Source organism: Aquila chrysaetos, chromosome 8 (genome assembly GCF_900496995.4).
Source record: "Aquila chrysaetos chrysaetos chromosome 8, bAquChr1.4, whole genome shotgun sequence".
NCBI lineage: Eukaryota > Metazoa > Chordata > Aves > Accipitriformes > Accipitridae > Aquila > Aquila chrysaetos.
The window spans coordinates 1288730-1311269 of NC_044011.1; the positions used below are offsets into that span (position 1 = coordinate 1288730).

The 22540-nt window shown below is 41.8% G+C and overlaps 1 protein-coding gene across 2 annotated transcripts; it reads left to right on the top strand.

Annotated features, from left to right (window-relative positions):
- The first annotated feature begins 1244 nt into the window (after nt 1–1244).
- TOP2A (DNA topoisomerase II alpha) lies at nt 1245–22299 on the top strand. Of its 2 annotated transcripts, XM_030021958.2 has the most exons (35): nt 1245–1330; nt 1693–1839; nt 2021–2111; nt 2588–2651; nt 3167–3312; nt 3692–3789; nt 4108–4320; nt 4526–4699; nt 4907–5008; nt 5505–5642; nt 5820–5958; nt 6242–6399; nt 6827–6952; nt 7423–7533; nt 7627–7732; nt 8362–8471; nt 9236–9328; nt 9809–9923; nt 10242–10363; nt 10936–11084; nt 11806–12037; nt 12167–12301; nt 12426–12626; nt 13198–13393; nt 14643–14734; nt 15325–15471; nt 15567–15650; nt 16277–16474; nt 17423–17528; nt 17828–17968; nt 18398–18548; nt 18690–18751; nt 19072–19197; nt 20270–20493; nt 20797–22299. In XM_030021958.2, the coding sequence occupies exons 1-35, from the start codon at nt 1298–1300 to the stop codon at nt 20944–20946; spliced, it is 4680 nt and encodes a 1559-aa protein (XP_029877818.1). In that variant the 5' UTR covers nt 1245–1297; the 3' UTR covers nt 20947–22299. The 2 variants fall into 2 exon arrangements, with proteins under 2 accessions (XP_029877818.1, XP_029877819.1); XM_030021959.2 differs by lacking the exon at nt 19072–19197 and having other exon boundaries at nt 1253–1330.
- Nucleotides 22300–22540: the final 241 nt, after the last annotated feature.

A 22540-nucleotide genomic window follows, 5' to 3' on the forward strand; every position in this document is an offset into this window, starting at 1 on the left:
CCAGAAATAAAGACGCAAAAAAGTCGGTGTTTTGGATGACACCCAGCGCTCTGTTATGGGGCCGGGGGGGGGGGGCCTGCCCAGGACATTGCCTGCTGGCTGCAGTGAGGGGCATGGCAGGGGCAGGGGGGGGGCACACTGCAGCCAGCCCGGGGAATGGGGAAAGGCTCTGGAGCCACGCGTGGGCTTCAGCCCCGTTGGGATCAGCACAAACAGGGGGACAGGGTGGAGGGAACACCACTGCGGGGGGGGTGAAGTCACAGGGTTCCATTTCCAGTGATGTCAGGGTTGCCGGGCCCCGCGTCAACAGAGCAGCCTCTCCCAGAGCGCAGGCAGGAGGGTTCGCCTCTCCCGGCTTGCGGGCAGCGCGGTTTGCCCCTCCGGGAGTGCCAGCAGCGGACGGAGGCACCATGCACAAGAAGCGGGCACCATCACCCTCCCTGCAGAGGAGCGGGCAGGCAAGGGTGCGCAGGCAGGGCTGGGGCGGGGGGTTCGGGCAGCAGCCGAGAGGTTTGGGTCTCTGCCTGCACGGGGCGGCAGCCCCCCGGTGGGTGGCTCTGGGGTAGGTACAGGGGGGCACGCTCCAGGGCCCGGTGCTTGTTGAAGAGGCAGTACCGCTGTGCCCCAGTGTCCCCAGTGTGTCCCCAGTGTGTCCCCGGGGCCTCCCCAGTGGGTCCCAGGGCCTGCACAGTATGCTCCAGTGTGACATGCGAGCCAGCCCAGCAGGTCCCTGCAAGTCCCCAGAAGCTGCCCAGTGTATCCCAGTGGGTCCCTGGGCCCCCCCTCAATGCGTCCCAGTGGGTCCCTGCGACCTGCCCAGTGGGTCCCAGAGCCTGCACAGTATACCCCAGTGTGACATGAGGGCCAGCCCAGTGGGTCCGCAGGGCCTGTCCAGTAGGTCCCTGCGTGTCGCCAGAAGCTGCCCAGTGTATCCCAGTGGAGCCCCGGAGACCTGCCCTGCGCGTCCCAGTACACCACACCACCAACGGCAACCGTGCAGGCGTGGAGCCCAGCCGCACAGCGCCCGCCCCTTCGCTCTTCTATTGGCTGATTTTGCTGCCCGTCTCGCGGCTTTCCCTTCTGAGTGGCTGGTTTGAATGCACCGGGAGCGCCTTCTGACTGGCGAGAGGGAGGGGAGGAGGGCATCCGTGTCCCCGCCCTCCCGCTGCGATTGGAGGCGCTCTGGGGGCCCGCGGGCGGCGATTGGCGGAGGGTTTCGGCGGGCTGAGGGGAGTTTTGAAAGGCGCCGGGCGGTTGGGGCCGCCATCGCCTCCGCTCAGCAGCGTCCGCCGCCGCCATGGAGCTCCAGCACTCCCCGTCGCCCCTCCGAGTGCGTGCGGCGCCCCGCCACCCTCTCCCGCCCCACACACCGCGGTCCCCTGTCCCCGCAGGGCTTCGGGTTCCCCCCCCGCCCCGTCCCCTCGGCGTCCCCGGCTTCCCTCAGGGTCTCCCCGGGCTTCTCCCGCGGCCTCTTCCCTCAGCCCCCCCGGTTTCCTCAGATCCCCCGTTCCTCTGAGATTTCCCCCATCCACACCCCGGATCCTCTCCCTCGGTACCGTGTCGGGGTCCCCTGCCTCCCAGGCCCACTACAACTCCCCCCCCCCCCCCCGACTTGATCCCCTTCGGGCCCCCCCGTTCACCTCCCGGATCCCGCTGCCCCTCACTGCCGTTGTCTTCCCCACCCCCGAGCAGCCCGCGAACGAGAACCTCCGGGTGCTCAAGGGCGATGGCACCAAGAAGCAGCTCTCGGTGGAGCACATCTACCAGAAGAAGACGCAGCTGGAGCACATCCTGCTCCGGCCCGACACCTACATCGGCTCCGTGGAGCTGGTCACCCAGGTGCGGGGGGGGGGCGGGCCGGGCCAAGGGAGGGTCGTGGGGTTAAGCCGCCTGAACTCCTCAGTGCAGGCGAGAAGTCATTAACATCTGTTTATAAAGCACAAAACCTCTGTCTTACAAACTGATGGTACAAAAGAGGAGGTGTACCTGTGGGCTTATGTATTTCTTGCCTTCTTTTCAGCAAATGTGGGTTTTTGATGAGGATGTGGGCCTTAACTGCAGAGATGTGACCTTCGTGCCTGGCTTATACAAAATCTTTGATGAGATTCTAGGTAAGGTGACCTGTCTGTTGAGTCAATGGTTGGTGAGTTATTAATGGGTGCTGAATGTCTAAGAAACTGGAACTAAATATAAGAACTTATCAAGTGTACTTTTACGTGGTTGCGTTGTTGACCAAGTAATGTCTATTATGTAATCTGATGGATGGTGTTCACAGAGTACAGTGTTTGCCGATTGTGCTTCAAAATATTGGATGCTAATGTCCTTCCATTAGCGCTACTTAATAGTAAGCCACTCATGGGATGATGGTGCATGCTATTACAAAATCAATTTAATTCAGCCCCAAATTGTCCCTTTTATGTTAACTTGCAGTACTCCTCTTTGTAACTTGCAAAATATTTGCATACCAAGATGATTATTAGTCACATTGTATTGAATTTTTGCATTCATTCTACTGGAGACACTTTATAGTTAATAGTTTTGTCTTGATTGAGAATGTAATATAATAACAATAATTCTTCCATTCTAGTCAATGCTGCAGACAACAAGCAGAGGGATAAAAGCATGTCATGCATTAAAGTTACAATTGATGTGTAAGTTTTATTTCATCTTTGTTCATTGCCTTCCCAACTCAAGTGCATTAGATTTTCTCATTCAGATGCTGTTCTGCTAAGCTGGTGTAGTACTGGAGGGCTCTGTGAGGTGGCCGATCCAAGTTAGATCAAATGTAATTCACTACTTGTGAAAACCTTTTTCTTTGTTTAGTCCCTTGGTCTCTTACAGAGTGCTGACTTGTGAAATGACTGCTTTTTTGTTGTTGTTTTCTGTTGTGGCCATTTGCCTCTTTTCTTCCTCTCAATCTTTTTATTCTGTCATTGAGCATAGATAGAGGATTTTTATGTCTGGTGATCCATTTTATAGACGGTATCTGCAGATCTGAGAAGTTTTTTTTGACTTGTCCTCCCTCTGCTGGCTGTTTCTGCGCTCGCTGAACAGGATTTGCCCTTGATGAAATGGTGGCCTTTCCCCAGAGCTTTTGTATACTACTTGTTTCATAGCTCTGTCATTTGCAGCCTTAAAAACACATGGGGTTTTCTTTTTCCCCTAGAGAGAATAACACAATCAGCGTATGGAACAATGGGAAAGGTATTCCAGTTGTTGAACACAAAGTGGAAAAAGTCTATGTGCCTGCTCTTATCTTTGGACAGCTACTAACATCCAGCAACTACGATGATAATGAGAAGAAAGTCACAGGTAGGGAAGACTCTCAAATATGTGCTAGTATTTTTGAGCAGCCTGATTGGTTTAAATGTGTGAGCTGAACTAAAGGGAGGGGGGAGAGGGTCCTTGGTGCAACGTAAAAGCGGCGTTCTAAGTCCGTCAGAGAGAAGTCTCCATGCTCTATTTTATCATAATAATGGTACAAACATGAGAACAGGAAAAAATTCTCTTTGAACACTAATCCCAATTAAATATGGGTTTATAGTCGCGTACCGAGTTTGTAGGATATTGGTGCTTATTGACAGTTGTACTTTGATTGTGCTGAAGTAGCTGAATTCCTGTTAGTTGGGAATTGTTTTAGATGGTTTTGAACAAAGGTAATAACACAAGTCTGCTTTCCTTCTAATTCCAGGTGGACGAAATGGTTATGGAGCCAAACTGTGCAACATATTTAGCACAAAATTTACTGTGGAAACTGCGTGTCGTGAATACAAAAAGTTATTCAAGCAGGTATGAACATGTCTTATTTTAGTAAGATTATACACGAGATTTTCAAATAAGACCCTAAGTTTTTGTTCCAAAAATCTAGGCATAACTTGCGATCAGTGCACTGTGATTAGGATAAATTTGGCCCACAGTTACTGTACCACAAAATGTAATTCCAATGAATAATGAAATGAGCAGACATAATCAGAATCTAGTTTTTAACCAGCGTTTTTTTTTAATTTGAAAGTATTTAAAACTCATAAATCAGCTTACTGCTTTTAAAAACTAAGTTAGTTGCTCATGTGTGTTAGACTTGCACCTCACAAAACCTCCTTTTCTCAGACCTGGACAGACAACATGGGAAAGGCTGGTGAAATGAAACTGAAATATTTTGATGGAGAAGATTACACATGTGTCACTTTCCAACCTGATCTGTCAAAATTCAAAATGACAATTCTTGATAAAGACATTGTAGCACTAATGTCTCGAAGAGCATATGATATTGCTGGATCCACGAAGGATGTCAAAGTTTTCCTAAATGGACAGAGGCTGCCTGTAAGTGACCATTTAAAAGAAACGGTGATATCTGTATTTCTCATGCCATTTAAACAGTGAGATTTTGTGGAAGCAATTTGTGTCATTATACATAGCAAAGGAAAAATTTGCATGAGTGATTTCTCTGCCCACTTTTCAGGAGGATATGAATTAAGTATTTATAGGAGCTGTTATAAACGAGTCATCTGCTTTCATCCGTATGCAGGTGAAAGGATTCCGCAGTTATGTGGACCTCTATCTGAAGGACAAAGTAGATGAAACTGGTAATGCGCTTAAGGTTATCCATGAGGAAGTAAATTCTCGGTGGGAAGTGTGTTTGACTTTAAGTGAAAAAGGCTTCCAGCAAGTTAGCTTTGTCAACAGCATTGCCACTACAAAGGTAACTCTTCTTCAGTTTATTTAGACAAGCTAATGCCATATTCTTCATCATTAATATTCTTAGCTATTTTCAAATGTATACATGTTAGTGAAAAATACTTAGTTGCTTAATGTTGCAAAGACTATCCTTAAAGTTTTAAATAGATATGCATACTTTTTTTTTTTTTAATGGAATCACCACCAGGTCTTTGGTCCCATTTTCCCTTAGGGTGGCAGGCACGTTGATTATATAGCTGACCAGCTTGTGACTAAAATCATTGACGTTGTGAAAAAGAAGAACAAAAACGGAGTTGGAGTGAAGCCTTTTCAGGTACAATGTCAGAATTTCCCCAGTGGGAAACACAACTCTAGCATTATTGCAAATTGTAACTACAGCTTAATGCATTAGTACATTAATTAATAATACATATTTCCATTGTACAGACAATATATATAAAATTGCTAATTACAGAAGTCTCGTACTGTCCAGCTGAAGCCAACTAACAATCTTCTCTTAGTTTGGCTGCTGCGTTTTGTAATCAGAACACTCTAAGTCAGTGTAGATGCACTAAAACTCAGTATCTCTTAGATAATACCTATTTAGGCTGAGAGCTGCTGATTCCTTGACATCCCAAATCATATAACATTGTTCATGAATGTTCATTAGCTGTCCTAAATTCTTTTGAGACATCTAGGAAAATTCAAAAACATACAGTGATCACTGAGTTTTTCCTCACTGTGTAATTCTGACAGGCAAATGTCAGAATGCACTGCTGTTACTGAGGTGAGCCTGTATAATGTGTGGTGCATGTTGTATTTAACTATAGGTGAAGAACCACATGTGGATTTTCGTGAATGCCTTAATTGAAAACCCAACATTTGACTCTCAGACTAAGGAGAACATGACTCTGCAGGCAAAGAACTTTGGCTCAACATGTAAACTGAGTGAAAAATTTATTAAGGGTGTAAGTACTGATATACATGGATAATCAAGATGTCCATAAAACTGCATCTTATGTTTAATGTGGCAAATATATACTTTTGAAGTAATGTCATGAACTAAAGAAAAAATATGTAACTTAAAATTCTGTCATTGTTAAGGCTTTTCCCACAATTGTTTGGGGTTATTTTTTGTATTGCAGGCAGTTGCCTGTGGCATTGTTGAAAGTATCCTAAACTGGGTAAAATTTAAAGCTCAGAGCCAGCTGAATAAGAAATGTTCGGCTGTGAAACACACTAAGATTAAGGGTGTTCCTAAGCTGGATGATGCCAATGATGCTGGTAAGTGTTATACATGCTTTGTAACCAATTCATTCAAAAACAGTTAAAACTTGTTTGTTAGACAAACGAAAGAATTGTCTCCTAAGGAAAAACAAGAAAACCTGTAATTATAGGTTTTTTCCCCCATTTTACAGTCCCATTTACTATGTTTATCCCCATTTACTGTGTGCAGTGCAACAAAACCTGTATGTGTTAGAAGATATTTATTATTATTTGTGAGTATGCAGGCTTTGATTTCACTTTGTAATTAGAAAATTGACTTTTTTTTTTTTTTTTTTTAAAGGCAGCAAGAATTCTTTAGATTGTACACTTATCCTGACTGAGGGAGACTCAGCCAAAACACTGGCTGTCTCTGGTCTAGGAGTGGTTGGTAGAGACAAATACGGAGTATTTCCCCTTCGTGGGAAAATACTCAACGTCAGAGAAGCTTCTCATAAGCAGGTTAGTTGGAAAATCGTTATAACCTGCATGTTAGAAGGCGTGGTATGCTTTGTGTAATGCAATGTGTTTTAACTGAGTCGGTACAGCTGAACCCCTGGAACACTAACTCATAGGAGTAATATATTAAATGCCTGAGTCTAGTCTCACCTTCAGCCTGCCTTGCTGGTTAAGTGGGAATATTGATTAAGTCCTGTTCGATGTTTTGCCTGAAGGGATAGTGTTTGTCCTGTGGACTAGAAAATGTTTGGAATGATCTAGAATAATTTAAGCATTAGACTTCAGTTTAGAAATTGTAAGTTTCTAAACAGCAAAAAAACACTGACAAGACAAAGCTCAGCCAACAGTATACTTATGGATAATTTTAGACTTTTTTGAGCTACATTTTAAGTCTGAAAGACAAGTTTTTATTCCGTGTGATCTTTTCCAGATTATGGAAAATGCTGAAATCAACAACATCATCAAGATTGTGGGTTTACAATATAAAAAGAACTATGAAGATGAAGAATCTTTAAAGAGTCTTCGCTATGGAAAGATTATGATTATGACAGATCAGGTTAGGTTCACTAAAATTGAAAATTGAGAGAGGAAAATAAACACTTGAATACAAAGGAAAAAAGAAAATACTACCTTTCTCCCACTGCCATTGTTGTACCTAATTCTCTCTCTTTGTTTCTTTTTATCGTTCTATATTTTAGTGGGTCATAATGTCTTTTCAGCCACAAAACAAAACAGATAAAGTAGAGGGGGGAGTGGCATCACCAAAGAGCTAAATACTGTCTTTCCAGTCTGCTGATTCAAGGTCCTTGACCAGTCCTTGATACCTTTTTTCACCAAGAATGTGTCTTTTCCATTTCTCTTAATTTTCAGTAGTTAAACAACGCATGGTCACCTTTTTAGAAGTGAAAGTTAATAGGGTCAGCAGGAATTATAGAATCATTTGCTATTAAGCTAACAATTGTCAATTCCGTCATGTCCCTGATAAAATATGTCTTTTTTTTTTTTTTTTTTCCCTTTTTAAATCAGGATCAGGATGGATCACATATCAAAGGTTTGCTGATTAACTTCATCCATCACAACTGGCCATCCCTTCTAAGGCACAACTTTTTGGAGGAATTTATTACTCCCATCATAAAGGTAAGGGTTGGCTAGATGGTAAGGTGAATGAGTAAGGATCCGTTGGTCCAAATCAGTCTCTCATTTCACAGTTAAAATATTTGTTCATTGTAGGCCTCTAAAAACAAAGAAGAAATTGCATTCTACAGCATTCCTGAATTTGAAGAATGGAAAAACAGTACACAGAACTACAATTCATGGAAAATCAAGTACTATAAAGGTTTGTAGAAGACTTAGTATGGTGAAATTAAATGATCCAAGTAAGACCATTCATGATTAAATTCAGTTAGCCCTGCTTTTGCAGAAAGGGTTTGGACCTGGTGTCTCTTCCGTCCTAAGATATTCTTGTTACAAATACATGCAACATAAAATAAAATATAGAAGTCCGGAAACAATAACCTCTAACTGGATAAAATCTCAATAACATCTCTCAAAGTGGAACTACTTCAGCCCTCTTAGGCAATTATGCTCAGTTTTATGTGCTATTTTCCCTACAGTCCTTGTGTACTGTTAGCATTGTAAGCTCTAAGTACTTACTCCAGAATTGCTTAATACCAACAAGAAAGTTGCCAACTGCAGAACAATGGATGATGAGGAATCATTTCCAATTTGCAGTTAATCATTTCAGATATCTACAGGAGTTAAAGACAAAATCCAAAAGTACAACATGCAACTGCTCACTTAGCTGTAATTCTTGTGATTTTTAAAATAACCTAAGTTTTCAGTAAGTCATCTTCCTGCTGTACATTTATATGATGTGTCACAGAAACTAGGCATAGCAAAGTATTTTTTAACTGCAACTTAATTTAAGCAAGAAGTTATTAGGATTAACTAGTACTGTCTCTGCAGGTTTGGGTACCAGCACATCGAAGGAGGCTAAAGAATACTTTGCAGATATGGCTAAACATCGAATTGGTTTTAAATATTCTGGTCCTGAAGATGATGCTGCGATCACCCTGGTAACTAACACTTGATTTAATTGCTGACTTACTACCTTTGGTATTCCACTGTTTAGATTGCTGTGTATTTTCTCTTAAAATGCTCTTAGAGGCCTTTGGGCTTGAGACAATCTCTTTGTTACCAAGGCTACGGCTTTAATCTAACCAGTAGAAGCACATCTGTCCACAGACCTCAGGCCAAGAGTACCCTTTTAATGATGGTTTTTAAATATAGCTCAGAACAAATTAATCACTACAAACCAATTGGCATTTTCAGACACAATAGTAAATACTCTTTTAACCTTTTTCTGCACATTCTGCTGCAATTTTTTCCAAGTCAGGCCTTCCCTTTCTCCCCCAGATTTTCTTCTTGTAAAATGGTTCACCAGTGGATTAAAACAGTCCTCGCTTCTGTGAACTTCTTCACCTGCAGTAGTCATTGACTCTTAAGTATTTCGAGATATTAGGCAATGCCAAAAAAACAAGTTTTTCCCCAAAATATTAATTTCCCCCCAAATCTGCTTTAGTTTTATGTTATTGTGTTAAAAATCTATACATTTAAACCTAACTACCGTGTCTCCTAAAGACTGGTGGAAATTATGCTCTTAAATATGTTTAGCTACAAGAACTTTTTATTGCGCTTCTTGGGCTATTAAGTCAGCCTGTTTAGCACATTATTCTCCTGGGTAAACTCTTCCTGTATGCTTTCTTTTTCTCAAGTGGTCCAATAGGGCACACCACAGAATGTCTTAGAATTGAGTTACTTCTCATTTTGTAATATACAGGCCTTTAGCAAGAAGAAGATAGAGGAGCGAAAGGAGTGGCTGACTAATTTCATGGAGGACAGAAGACAACGGAAGCTGCATGGTCTGCCAGAGGTAAAAGGTTTATGTATATAAGGAAACTGCTTTCCTGTCTCTCCCTGGGGCTGTTCTCAGCTTCATTCTGGTATGCTAGGGCTGCTCACAGCTTCAAGTCAGTGAGTCAGTCACTGCATTGCGGGACACTTAAAATGTTGCAAGATTTTGCAGAGCAGCAGCTTCTCTCATCTTGTCAGCGTGGCCTCATTGTCAATTGTCCAACAGTTAATTTTGTTTTTAACTCTTACCTTTCAAATTACTTTGTCAATAGGGAAATGGTAACTCGAGCAGGATTGTATGAAGACCTTTTTTCTCAAAAAATGGGCCTGCATCATGGGAAGCAATGTTTCACTTTGCCATGCTAAGAATGTCAGCCCTTGAGCTGTGTTTAGCTAGTCTTACAAGGAGCTTCCGTTTTAGTGAAACTAGCCAAGTATGAGCTAAAAAACAGATTAGACCTTGTTAAAATTAAGACAATTTTGCACCTGTTTTTCTTAGGAATACCTATATGGGAAAAATACTAGTAACCTGACATACAATGACTTCATCAACAAGGAGTTAGTGCTGTTCTCAAACTCAGATAATGAAAGATCAATCCCGTCACTGGTTGATGGTAAGTTATTTCAAGATAGTGATTCTGCATAGTGCATTCCCCAGAACTTACTAAATGGGTGTGTGTATGTCATATCATCAGAATCAGGGAACCTGCTGAGTTTTCAGGGTCAGTGTTCTGAAGTCCGTTTTCTGCTGTCCCAAGTTTCTTAATCTTTGGATTAAGTGTCTTGTCCGTTTTGTAATATATTATTGCAAGTACCTTACTCTCCTGATGCAGAATCTTTAGGTATGTAAGTAGTTCTCAGTCTCTACAGAGCAGAAGCTAACTGAAACACATTGTGTGTTCTAATCACAAGGTCTTTTCTTTTTTATACAGGTTTGAAGCCAGGTCAAAGAAAAGTTCTTTTCACATGTTTCAAACGAAATGATAAGCGGGAGGTGAAGGTTGCTCAGCTGGCTGGTTCTGTAGCTGAGATGTCTTCATACCATCACGGTGAAGTAAGAACCTGGCCTAATTGTGCAAAATGCTTTTTAAATGAAAGGCAAAAAAGCCCTTCTGTTGACTTGGCAGTTAAGATGTCTCTAAAGCAGGATTAGGTGTTTGAGTATAAAAGCTAAAGCAAAGTGGCTGTATATCTGCTGTTAATACTTCATTATTAATTTCATGGTCAGTCTGCCTGTCCTACCTAGACTTTATGGGAGTATATTTCATTCAAAATGTAGAACAGGGAAAAACCTGCTTTATTTGTGATAGATTTAGGCAGATGTTAATAGGAGAAGTTTAGCACTTCTTGTGCTTGCTAACAAGCTTCTCTTGGGAGACCGATAGAATCTTTCATTGGAGGTTTCAAGAACAGGTACATAGCAATATATGGTGGGTGACTGGAATATATCTAGTCATCCAGACTAGAGGATCTTGGGGAGCGCTTTCAGTGAGAGTTTCCTCCAGCATTTTATTAGTTGAGTTTATCTTCTGTATCAATTCTGTTCTTGGTGAGAATTTTGCCTTTAACTTTGTCCATTCAGTGAAGAATTCTGCATTTTTAGCTTTAAACCTTCCTCTATTGCAGGCATCACTGATGATGACTATTATTAACTTAGCTCAGAACTTTGTGGGCAGTAACAACCTCAACTTGCTACAGCCTATTGGTCAGTTTGGCACAAGGCTCCATGGTGGGAAAGACTCTGCCAGCCCTCGATACATCTTTACAATGCTCAGGTCAGCATTAAAGATTTCATGTTGTCTTAAATGTTCTTAGCATGCTACAGGACTCAATTTGACAGCATCTAAAATGAAAAATGAATTTACTTTGTCCCTTTAAAACTTTGGACTACTTGCATACTCAGAATAGCAACAATTGAAGTGAGATTTGGATCCTAGATTCAGATATGTAAACTTGGTTATCATCCCAGAGAACAGAAAGGTATAGCCGAGAATATGGAAATGGAAATGGGAATGAAAACAAAGGGAGAAATTTGGGTAGGATAATAAAAAATGAACTTGATTTGGGAGAATGAAGTTCTAGTGTCTGAAAGTGTACAGTGCTGTGGTCTCTATGGCCCAATGGTCATTCAGGTTGAACTTGATCAAATCTGTTACATGAGCACATGTATGATTGTACTAAAGCAAGGTATACAGAGAACTGAAGTCTTCCCAGACATTAAACATCTAATTTACATATGTAAAAGTACGATTTTAGGGTCCCATATAGTCAATGGAACCTGTAGAGATCAGTGAGATCGTTGAAGATGCATCTCTGTTTTGAGTGTACTCTGGAAGCCTAGTTTCCTAACATAGACACCCAGGCTGTATGGCTAAGGCTGGCTGATAGGAATAAACCTGATTTACGTGTTTTGTTTGTTTTCTGGGGGGTTCTTTTTGCATGGTGGTCACTGTTCTGTAAGAAGAATTTGGGCTTAAATTCTCTTTTTCATTCTAGCCCACTAGCACGGTTGCTGTTCCCACCAATGGATGACAATATCCTGAGGTTCCTATATGATGACAATCAACGTGTGGAGCCGGAATGGTATATGCCTATCATTCCAATGGTGCTGATAAATGGGGCAGAAGGGATTGGTACTGGTTGGTCCTGTAAGATCCCCAACTTTGATATCAGGGAAGTTGTGAATAATATCCGTCGTCTGATGGATGGAGAAGAGCCGTTGCCAATGGTAAATAATGTATTTAAAAAACAATGTCTTGCTCGTTAGTTTATTTAGCACATACTGGAGCATTTCATGCAAGTGCTTAAAAATTGAAGCATCAACACAAAACTGAATCCAGTGTCCTTTTCTGCTTAGCTTCCTAGTTACAAAAATTTCAAAGGCACAATAGATGAGTTGGGACCTAATCAGTATGTGATAAGTGGTGAAGTGTCCATCCTTGATTCTACAACCATTGAGATCACTGAGCTGCCTGTCAGAACATGGACACAGGTAATAAACAGTGAATTTGCCCTGGGAATGTAGAGTTTGCCCTGCAAAGCAAAAAGTGATTAGCGGGTTTTGGAGCTTTTAATCTCTGTGGAAAACATAAGTCTGACTTCGATTCTTTTGTCAGACTTATAAAGAGCAAGTTCTGGAGCCAATGTTAAATGGGACTGAGAAGACACCCCCACTAATCACAGACTATAAAGAATATCACACAGACACGACAGTGAAGTTTATAGTGAAGATGACTGAAGAAAAACTAGCGGAAGCTAAAGCAGTGGGGCTGCATAAGGTCTTCAAACTCCAAACAAATTTAACATGCAACTCCATGGTATGTAATAGATTTTGCTGAAGGAAGTTTTTGGTTTAACTCAAAGACTGTACGGACAGCTGCGATTGCTGTGTGTAACAAAAAATACTCTTCCAGTAACCTATTCACTTCAATTTTTCTGCTGTTACTGGTTTTAAATCAGCTTTCTAAATATACCTTCAAAAGGTCAAGAGACTGGCTTGGGAACTGGCCCCGAGTGGTATGGTTTTGCCTGAAGGAGTCAAAGTGATCTGAAATCACACAGTTTACAGAGACCTTTGTTGTGACAACAGCACCGCTATTGAATGTCTGGATTCTGACAATGTGTGAAGCTTGATGCAAGATGTTTATCCTACAGATAGCTTTAAGATTCAAGTAACCTTAACCCTACTATGTGTTTTCAAGAACTTTGAAATTCTAAAATTGTCTCTGCTGCCAAGCTTGTAAACCGAAGTAATTTCTAAAACAACACTACGGTTTTATAATTTGTTGGCTAATAATTCAATTGTGCTATCACATCTGTGTTATAGCTAATTTTCAGTGCTTTTGGAAATCAGTTTTATCATCATAATGCTTGTGTTCTTTCATCTAGGTTCTTTTTGACCATGTCGGCTTTCTCAAGAAGTACGACTCTCCCCAGGATATTCTTAAAGAGTTCTTTGAACTCAGGCTCCGATATTACAGTCTGAGAAAAGAATGGCTTATTGGAATGCTAGGTGCCGAGTCTGCAAAACTGAGCAACCAGGCTCGTTTCATCCTGGAGAAAATAGATGGCAAAATTGTGATCGGTATGCATTGTTCTTGGTTACTCGGTCTGTGAAACTGGGAGAAGAATTAGGTGTTCCCTTGAGTTCTGTCAGCACCCCCTCAGCCCCAGACTGGCTTTTAACAAACTACACCAGAGCTTATCTTTCTGTTCCAGTAACGCACAAGAAGAAAATGCTTCACAGAGTATCCTTGGTCTATAGAGCATTATGGACATGTTAATCAAAATGGGATATTCGTACAGCCTTCTTACTGTGTGTTTGACTCTATTTTGAGAGTAGAATTTTTTTTTAATAGTTTAGCAATAATTCCTATCTATTTCTGACTCAGTAGAAATAAGTTAAGTACTGGTGGGGTTAGAAAAGGGTACTGTTTTCTGTTTAAATGCATACTTCTTAAAAACCCATGTCCCTCTGTTATCTTTGTGAACCTCTGCAAAAATATTCCAAATCATGTTCTCAGTGGATTGGGGTTTCAAACTTAGAAGATACTCCAAGAAGTTAGCAGCATCTGAGAATCATGAGCTAGAAAAAGAAACAGATCTTTGTTCCCAGCATTCAAATTTTTCAATCAACTTTTCCACCTCAGTCTAAAAGGCAGTCTGTATTTCACTTGCATTCATCGAGGATGCAGCTAGACAAAGCACTTCGTGGTTTGTATCTGAAGGCAGCCCAATAATCCCAACAGCCTGTGTCTGTTTGACTTGACTCAGGAAGAGAAATAATTGCCCCCAAAATGCATTTTCTTGGGTTTTTGTAATAAGTAGTTCCAAGGCTGACAGAGCTGGTTTCATTTGTATTTGTGTCTTGTGGTTGATTGCTTCTGATACCTTAAAAAGTGACAAATTCCAGCTGAAGCATTTCCACCAGTTGGGGTACTTACAGCATAAGTTTCCTACGTGATGTCTAATGAGGTGCAAGCTATACCAAAGCCTTTGAGTGCTATCAGGGTTTTTTTTCCTCCACCTGCCTGCCTATTATTGTGAAACCTTTTTGATACCATCACACCTGGTTTTTTTCTAAGTTCAAAAACTACTTAGGGCAGAGGAAATGCATACATGGAAGTGAAGAAAAATATTTCCAGTGGTCTAACTGTATTTATTATTTCAGGCTCTTCCACATGTCCTACCTCTGATGAGGAAAGGCTATTTTAGAGCCCAATAGGATGCTGAGCTGCTAGAACCACGGGATCCAAAATTTAAAGCTCATCTGTCTTTCCTAACAGTAATTGGTAATGGTCACTAACTGACAATCCTGAAATGTCTGTTTACAGAAAACAAACCCAAGAAAGAGTTGATTCAAGTTCTTATCCAGAGAGGATATGAATCTGATCCAGTGAAGGCTTGGAAGGAATCGCAAAACAAGGTAACACTTCAGTCATCCTCTCTAAATATATCCGAACTGGCCCCTATCTCTGAAGCTTCATAATTCGTACGAAGAAGCCCAAGTTACTTTTCAATTTGTAGGATTCATTTGCGTGTCTGGTATGTCTGTGACAGGAGATACAAGACAAGCAAAAATTCAGTGTCTTGTTCAGAAGGCACTGAGACCTAGTCATTCAGGTTTGAGTCTGTCAGGTCAAGTCCTCTTGCCACATCAATTTCTGCTCTTCCTTAAGGGTTTCCTTCCACCTGTGGGACACAGTTGTGGAAGGGCTGTGAGGAAGATGACAGTTTTAAGTAGCCTGAGGAGAAAATCTGGACTATCAAAACAGAGAGGCCAAACAGAGTAGAGCAAGAGAGATTTGGAGAATTGTTTTTTCAGATTGATTCCTTTGTGCAATACTTGCTGAGGCTTTATGAAACGTAACTTTATCCATTTCTGAATAGTTCTAGAAGAGCCTAGGACACCATAAGGACATGGAGTACCTGTGATGTAGTCCAAATTTGATCAATAACCCTACCCTAGTATGTCAATATATTTGTTGACAATGTTTGTTTTAAATCCACATTCAGGAAGAGGAGAAGGAGGAGGAGGAGGAGGAGAGTGACAAAGAATCGGCTGCAGCTACCGGACCAGACTTCAACTACCTGCTGAACATGCCCCTTTGGTATCTGACTAAAGAGAAGAAAGATGAGCTCTGTAAGCAGAGAGATAAGAAAGTATGTTCCTTCCTTTTCTTATAAAAGCATTGTTATATATTTTTTTGATGGTGGATTAAAATATGTGACTGATTATCAACTGTGATTCCCTTTAGGAAAAGGAGCTGGAAAACCTTAAGTGCAAGAGTCCCTCTGATCTGTGGAAGGAAGACCTTGCTGTCTTTGTTGAAGAACTTGATGTATGTCAATCTTCAGTACAGATGACTGACTCCCTTGTAGTCTTATCCACAGATCTTCGTTGACTTTTTTGTCATAACAAGGAAACAAAAAATGATAACTCCTATGTCTTGCACTCATTGAGGAGAATGAAAGCTTTCTTCACCTTCCTAGCTTGGATAGGACTAGCACTGCTTTGGTCCAGGAAGTCAAAACACCAAGGTGGCCATTGGAAGGTGGTCAATTACCAGTCTGAGTAGTGAGGAGGGCTTGAGAGAAAACCAGTACTAGGTTATAGTCTGAAGAGTTGTAGATCAAAGGGCTTTTTCGACACTGAAAAGGTGAGGGAGGAGCTGGACTTCACTGAACAGAGCCCTAATTGTGGGCAGGTGTCTGTGCACCAACATGCCTGGTCACTGCCTGTGTCTCTTCTTACGCTCCAAGTAGCCAAACTACAGCTCTGGCTTAAATCATTCCTTGAAAATGAGCAAACCTGTAGCAGAGTGGGAAGCTTCATTTAAACTGACGGTAGGAAATCTATCAGCAAGTATAGAGTGCTTTACTGCAAGGGCTGTGATAGTGGTTTTTTTCAGTAGTACATTTTCTTCTGTATTCTCATGGTTGTATTCTTTTATGCTCACCTCTGCAGGTGGTGGAAGCCAAGCAAGTTCAGGATGAGATTGCAGGTCATGTTGGTAAACCTTTAAAGGTGAAAGGAGCGAAAACGAAAGTGAAGAAGGTGCAACTGTCAGAAGTAATGCCATCACCTCATGGCATAAGGGTTGTTCCTCAGATAACTGCAGAGATGAAGGCAGAGGCAGAGAAGAGAACTAAAAAGAAAATAAAGGTAAAAAGAAACATTCTGAATGCTTAAGCTTTCTTTACGTCCTCTTCAATACAGTCCTAAAGAAAGGCAAGTTCTTGTTAGCTGAACTTCTCCTGATGAAGCAGCTCTTCAGGGAGAGGGACAGAATACTAGGACATGGGGAACACTGGAAATGGATGTTTCTCAGTCTAAAGGGGAACAGATTCGCTAACGTATCAGGAGACGGCTTAGAGGGAAATCTTTTGGCAAGAGCTTGTATCGCAATGTTAAAGATGGGTTGGTAGCTTAGAAATGAAAAGGCAGATGCAAGTAAGGTTGTTCTAGGTGTCTTGGGAATTTTATAAATCCTCTAGCAGGCAGGAAATACAGCTAGTAAATTCACTTCTCTTGATCAGCCTTTGCATTTCCAGTAAGGCCTTCAGCCACTTAATGACAGTATTGTTCTTGATATCAAGGAGATAAAGAAGATTTAACTCTTTTTATAGGGCTAGTTGACATTATGCCATTCAGCCATTTGCAACATAGAAAATTAAAATATCCCCTCACCTGTTTTGACCTGTAAGCCAGACATATTGCTCCTTTCCTACAGATGGTTCCATCTAACAGTTTTTCCACATAACTTGCATTGTTGTTTTTAACCCACCCTGTTCAATTCTGCATCCTCAACACACCCTAGAGCCATACCATCAGCACACAAAGGCGGTACAAAAGCGCTCTCAGGAGTGGGGACAAAGTTCCTGTTTTTGTTAATGTTGGATTTTGCATTTTAAGTCACCTGATCTGGGGACAGATCAAGCATGATTTACTTGGCTGTAATCAATTTTGCACGCAGTTTGTTTCACAAACTGAGATTTCTTCTATCACTGACTTTCATATGTCTAAAATAAGCAGCTCCTTTCTACATTACTCTGTGTGCCTCTTCTAATTGTGTGAGCTGACTCGCTATCTGATATCTGCTTGTACCTTCAGAGTGAAAAAAATGAATTTGATGAGAATCAGGAAGAAAACACATCAGGAGACAAAGAGTTTTCAGGCCTTAAGCAGAGATTAGTGCAGAAGCTTAATACTGAGCAAGGTAAATGCTTTTATGTGTTATTCCATCAATGGAAAGTAAGGGGAAGCGTTGTAAATTTGGTTATCTGACCTCTTCCTGAAGGTGACGAGTAACATCTCAGATCAGTATTTTTGGAAAAACTAGGTGAGAGAGAAAGTGATCCTGGATAAGTGTCAAGTGGGATAGATTACTATTTCTCTTCAATCTTTAAGCCAGGATCCTCTGAATTTAGTGATGTATTTCTAAGGTGAGCTTGAACTGCTGAGCCTGAAGTACACGTGGAAGTTTGCTGGTTCATCCTGCCTCTCAATGTTTTTCAGGTGCTAAGAGACAGGCCACTCTACCATTTAAGCCATTAAAGAAAATGAAGAAACGAAACCCGTGGTCTGACTCAGGGTCTGATTCAGAGTCTGATTTTGAAGCACCTCCTCAAAGAGAGAGATTGGTTCGCCAAGCAGTAGGTGAGTGACGACACAAATGCAGAAGAGGGGCGGTCTGTGGAGGAGAAAGTTGAACAGACTATTTAGAGAGCTCCCAGAGTCTGCGATCTTGGTCAGAAATAATTTTTATTTTACTGTATATAACAACTAAATATTTCTACCATTTGAGCAGATTTTCACAATGCTTTTCAAAGAAAAGCAGAAATGGGTGACTAGAAAAATAAGGTTATTGGTTTTAATTACACAGTTGTCTTGGAAAATCAAATGCGTTGTTGGTAAGTGAGCACAGAATGCACTTGTGATTTGGAGTCTTCTCACTGGCAGGCTCAATATCTGCTTGTTTTTATTCAGATCTTTGTTTTTTTAATAACTGCAGCTAAAACATTGAAAAAGAAACTGAGCTGCATATTGCCAAATGTGTAAAATAATACATCTGTGTTGTTTCATCAGCCAAAGTCAAGACCATAATCAGTTCGGACTCAGACGCAAATCTCTCTAGCTCAGATGAGGAGTCTGAATTTCAGGGTGACAGTGAAGGCAACACTGAATCGGATACAAACTCAAAAGAAAAACCTTCTCCCGAGCCCAAAGCTGCTCCAAAGTGAGTATTTGTCCACATAGTCACTGGAAATTAGTTGTGCTTCTAGTGTTAATGCTATATAGAAATTAATAGCTCTTTTTCTTCAATGCACCTATTTAGTGCATCATAAGTTGAAAAAATACTTGGGGTTTTCTATTCTAGGGGAACCACTGAAAGAGCAGCTAAAGCTCCGAAGAAAAAGCCAGTGCAAAGCGCTATCCCTGGTGAGTACAAGACCTTCTAAACCTTGTTGATTTTCCTAAAACCCCACGAGAGTGCACTGGGCACTCTGATCAGTGCTTAACACTGACAAAGGCCAGATCTTAGTCACAAGGTCTTGCAAAGAAACTTTGATGCTAGGGTACAAGTTGGTTTCAGTGCACCAGACCTTTCGTCTGTTTCTGACTTGAAATTGTGATTAATCCAGTTTTAACAGTTGTTCTTTTTATAAAGTGGATCAAAATTATTTCCTTCTGCTCTAATGTTTATAGGCAGAGTAGATAATTTGACTTTTTCAGGCTTACCTTCTGCTTTCTTTGTTCAGTTCAAGTCCAGGATGTTGCTAATGAAAATGTGAGTCAAGCTTCTGCAGCTCCTTCTGTCTCTGTGTCTCGCACTAAGGCCGTATCTAAAATACCCGCTGCAGCTAAGAAGGCCAGGGCCACTAAGGGTAAGGCAAAGTTTAGTAAGATCATTTTTAGTTAACAATTATTATTCCTGTGGGAAACAAATCTGAGTGATTTTACTAGGCATTCAGAGGCCTGAATAACTTGAGTTTTCATTTCAGAAAAGATCTGAGGTTTGTGGTAAAGGTTGCCTAGTTGTTGTAATTTTTAAAGTCATCTGTTTCCAAAGATACCATGTTCTAGTTCATCTCAGACATGCTTGAAGGGAGTGAATTTTAGTTTGGGAACAGGAAAAGTGAATGCTTCCTACAGTGCTATGTAATACTTGGCAGAAATAATCCGAGTGGAATTTGTGTCTTGCAGTCAATGTTCTACTTCATGTCTTTTTGGGAAGAAAGCTACTTGGTAGCTTGCTTCCCAGGAAGAAGAAAAGCTTCTTTGGGGTAGCTTGATCTATTTAGTGCTAGCTCGACCTCATAAATCTACAGCATTCGACTCAGGTTTTTTTAAACTTAACTGCCCAGAGTCTTTGTCAAACTTTGAAAGCTGTTTTGCATATTCCATCACTAGCTGGTTTTGATCCCAGCAGTAAAATAGTATGTTACTTCACAGCAAAATAGCTGTTTCTTCCACTTCTAAATTGAGAAAGCCTATTATCATTCAGAAATGGCCTGCTCATTTCAGCTTAACTTGGAGACATGCTTCAAGATGCTGTTAAAAAAATGTCAAAATATAGGTAAGAAAGAACTCCACAAGTAACTGTTTAGTACAGATGATAAATTCATTCCCTTCCTGTGCAAAAGTTTTGAAGGTATGAGATTGGTCACACAGCCTTGAGAGTTTGGGACTTTTCAATCTGAAATAGTCTGTAAATTGCTTTGGGTACATTTTAATTTGATCCTCTAAATGTAGTGGAACTAAGCAGATAAACAACCTCATTTCTCATAATCTTGGTAAAAAGCAGTCTTTCTAGAAAACCATGCTTCAAAATAAGACGACCTGTGTGCTGACCTCGCAGTATAGTGCAGAGCCGTATTTGTGTTGGAAGTAATTCACAAACTGCAAATGAGAAGAGAAGCAGCAAAACAAGGCTTTAAACACAGAGTTCTATTTCAGATAACCAGCCGTCCATCATGGATATTCTAGCCAAGAAAAAGGCTGCACCTAAATCCAAGAAGACAGCGGTGGAGGGATCCCTGGATTCTGACACTAGAGCAGCGGGTGACAAGAAGCATGGCCAGACCAAGGGGCTGAAAGTTAGCAAAAGGCAGCCAAGCTTTTTGGATTCGGATTCAGATTCAGATTTTGGCTCGAAGCCTTCCAAATCAGTTGCAGCAAAGGTTTGTACTCTGCCACCCGTTAGAGCCGAGGGGGTACCGCGGAGCGTGGTGTCGGTTATTCTGGCAGAAAAAGTGTGGTAGGGGTAGAACCCCCTCTGCCACACCCGTCTTTATTGCTGGGTGGGGGGAAGGTGGGTGAGAAAGGGGGGTCGGGCACACGTACTTATCCCAGATGGTGGGTTTGGTCTCATCAGTCCGAACAATCGCCTTACCCGTGACACACTGGTGTGTTTTATGCTAATTGAGTGTTCCCTGTTTATGCTCAGGTTCATGATTCACTTCTTGACTATGCTTTCCCTCTAGAAATCCAAGCGGGAAGACGACGATAGCTTTGCTGTTGTTTCAACTGCTCGTGCGGGCAGCCCCATAGCAGCCGTGCCCCATACCAGGCCTGAACGTGTCAAAAAGCCTGTCCGGTACTTGGAGGAGTCTGATGAGGACGATATGTTTTGAATTTTTATGAAGATTTTAAACTGCTGATCCAAACCTATCTACAAACTAGCATTTAGTAGAGCTCTTGAGAAGCTCTCACCAAAGAACAACATCTCAGACCGGGAAATCTTTTCACTGATTTTAAGTTAGTAAAAAATGTTTGTTACAAATGAATACAGATCTATTTTTCTTGGTTTTAAATAACTTAGATTTGTTTAAACAGAAATACCCCCCCACTCCTTTCTCGTGAACACTGGAGCCATGCGTCCAGTTAGCACTGATGCGCTTCCCTCTGACCCATTAGCTAGCTGGAATCTTTTGAAACTTTGTGGTCATTTTAATGTTAAAGTAGACCTTTAGAACATATAAAATCCTTTAAAATACTCTCTCATATAGATACCTTTCTCTTTAGATATCTTAAGAAGTAATAAAATGTATAAGCTTTTAACTCCACAGCCGTAGAGACCTGTGAGGTGTAGGCAGTTAGAACTCCATGCTAGTGTTTTTCTTTCTCTTTTGCAGTCCTTTATGTCTGTGCAGGCCCTTGTTGCTCAACCTCTGCCATGTTGAGTTTTAGCCTTTGGTTTTTTAAATTCAGATTAAGTAAGGGAGGTTTGTGCAGACTTGTCTCCACACTGTGCTCAGTGTTGGCAGTTTTATCTTCTGTCCGGCTGCCAAGAAACCCCGTGTTCAGCTAGTTCAGCCCAGAGGTCATCTTCAGGTAAGAGATGCTTGTGGCTGCCAAGGCCTTGTGCTGTCAGAGCGAAACGGGTGTCTCTGCCGTGCCAGCTGCGTGACACAGGCTCTTGGTGAGGACGACAGAGGCAGGACAGACATTCGCCATCCAAGGATCTTTGGATCTGTGCGAACTTGCAGGAAAGCCGGTCGTTTATTCCAATGCACGCGTTGGAAAGCAGCAGGTTCCCCCGTGCTGAGCTTCTCTGCTGCCATACTTGGCACTGGAAAAGGCTGTTGTGCAGAGCGGCTGCTCAGCAGCATGAAGCTTCTCCTCCCTGTTTGTTCCTGGGGACAAAGAACTTCCCCTCAGCTTCTGCACGCCAGCCTGCATGATGAGTGCAGTCCCCTGCGAGGTGAGGCCTGTTTGTCACCTCAGGGCCACTGGGTGGTCAGAGCTTCCAGTGCTCGGGTTCCTCAGCAGAAGCAGGGAAGTGTCATCTTCCCCTTCCCCTTAGAAGTACTTCACTGGAGTATTTATCTAGTCATGTTTTCCTTTTCATAGAGCCATTTCTATAGCACTATTTCTTGACTGTCTATGTAAATATTTTCTGTGGTTTTCTTGCTGTCCCGAGTTTGTCCTTTTTAATATTTATGTAATAAAAGTGTTTTTACTCAAGCTTTCCTCAATAAAAAGTTGTCCTCGGCTGCCTGTTCCCTCGGTTTTCCCTTGCGCCCGCTCTCCAAAGCCACGGGCTTGTCTTTGTTGAGGGCGAGTACGTGAAGCTCTGACTTTCTCAGGAGCAAGAGGCCATCAGCTCCCACCCTCTGCTGCCAAGACTGCTCTAAATGGGTCATCTCCATTGTCTTAACCATTTCCAGTGCTGATTTAGCCAATTTTGGCATTGTTATGGAAATGACCACTGCACAGCTTGCGCCA

Coding starts and splice junctions, on each gene's coding strand:
- TOP2A (XM_030021958.2), top strand. CDS start 1,298: ATGGAGCTCCAGCACTCCCCGTCGCCCCTCCGA. Junction 9,924..10,241: donor AATCCCGTCACTGGTTGATG/GTAAGTTATTTC, acceptor TTTTTTATACAG/GTTTGAAGCCAGGTCAAAGA. Junction 12,302..12,425: donor CTGTCAGAACATGGACACAG/GTAATAAACAGT, acceptor TTCTTTTGTCAG/ACTTATAAAGAGCAAGTTCT.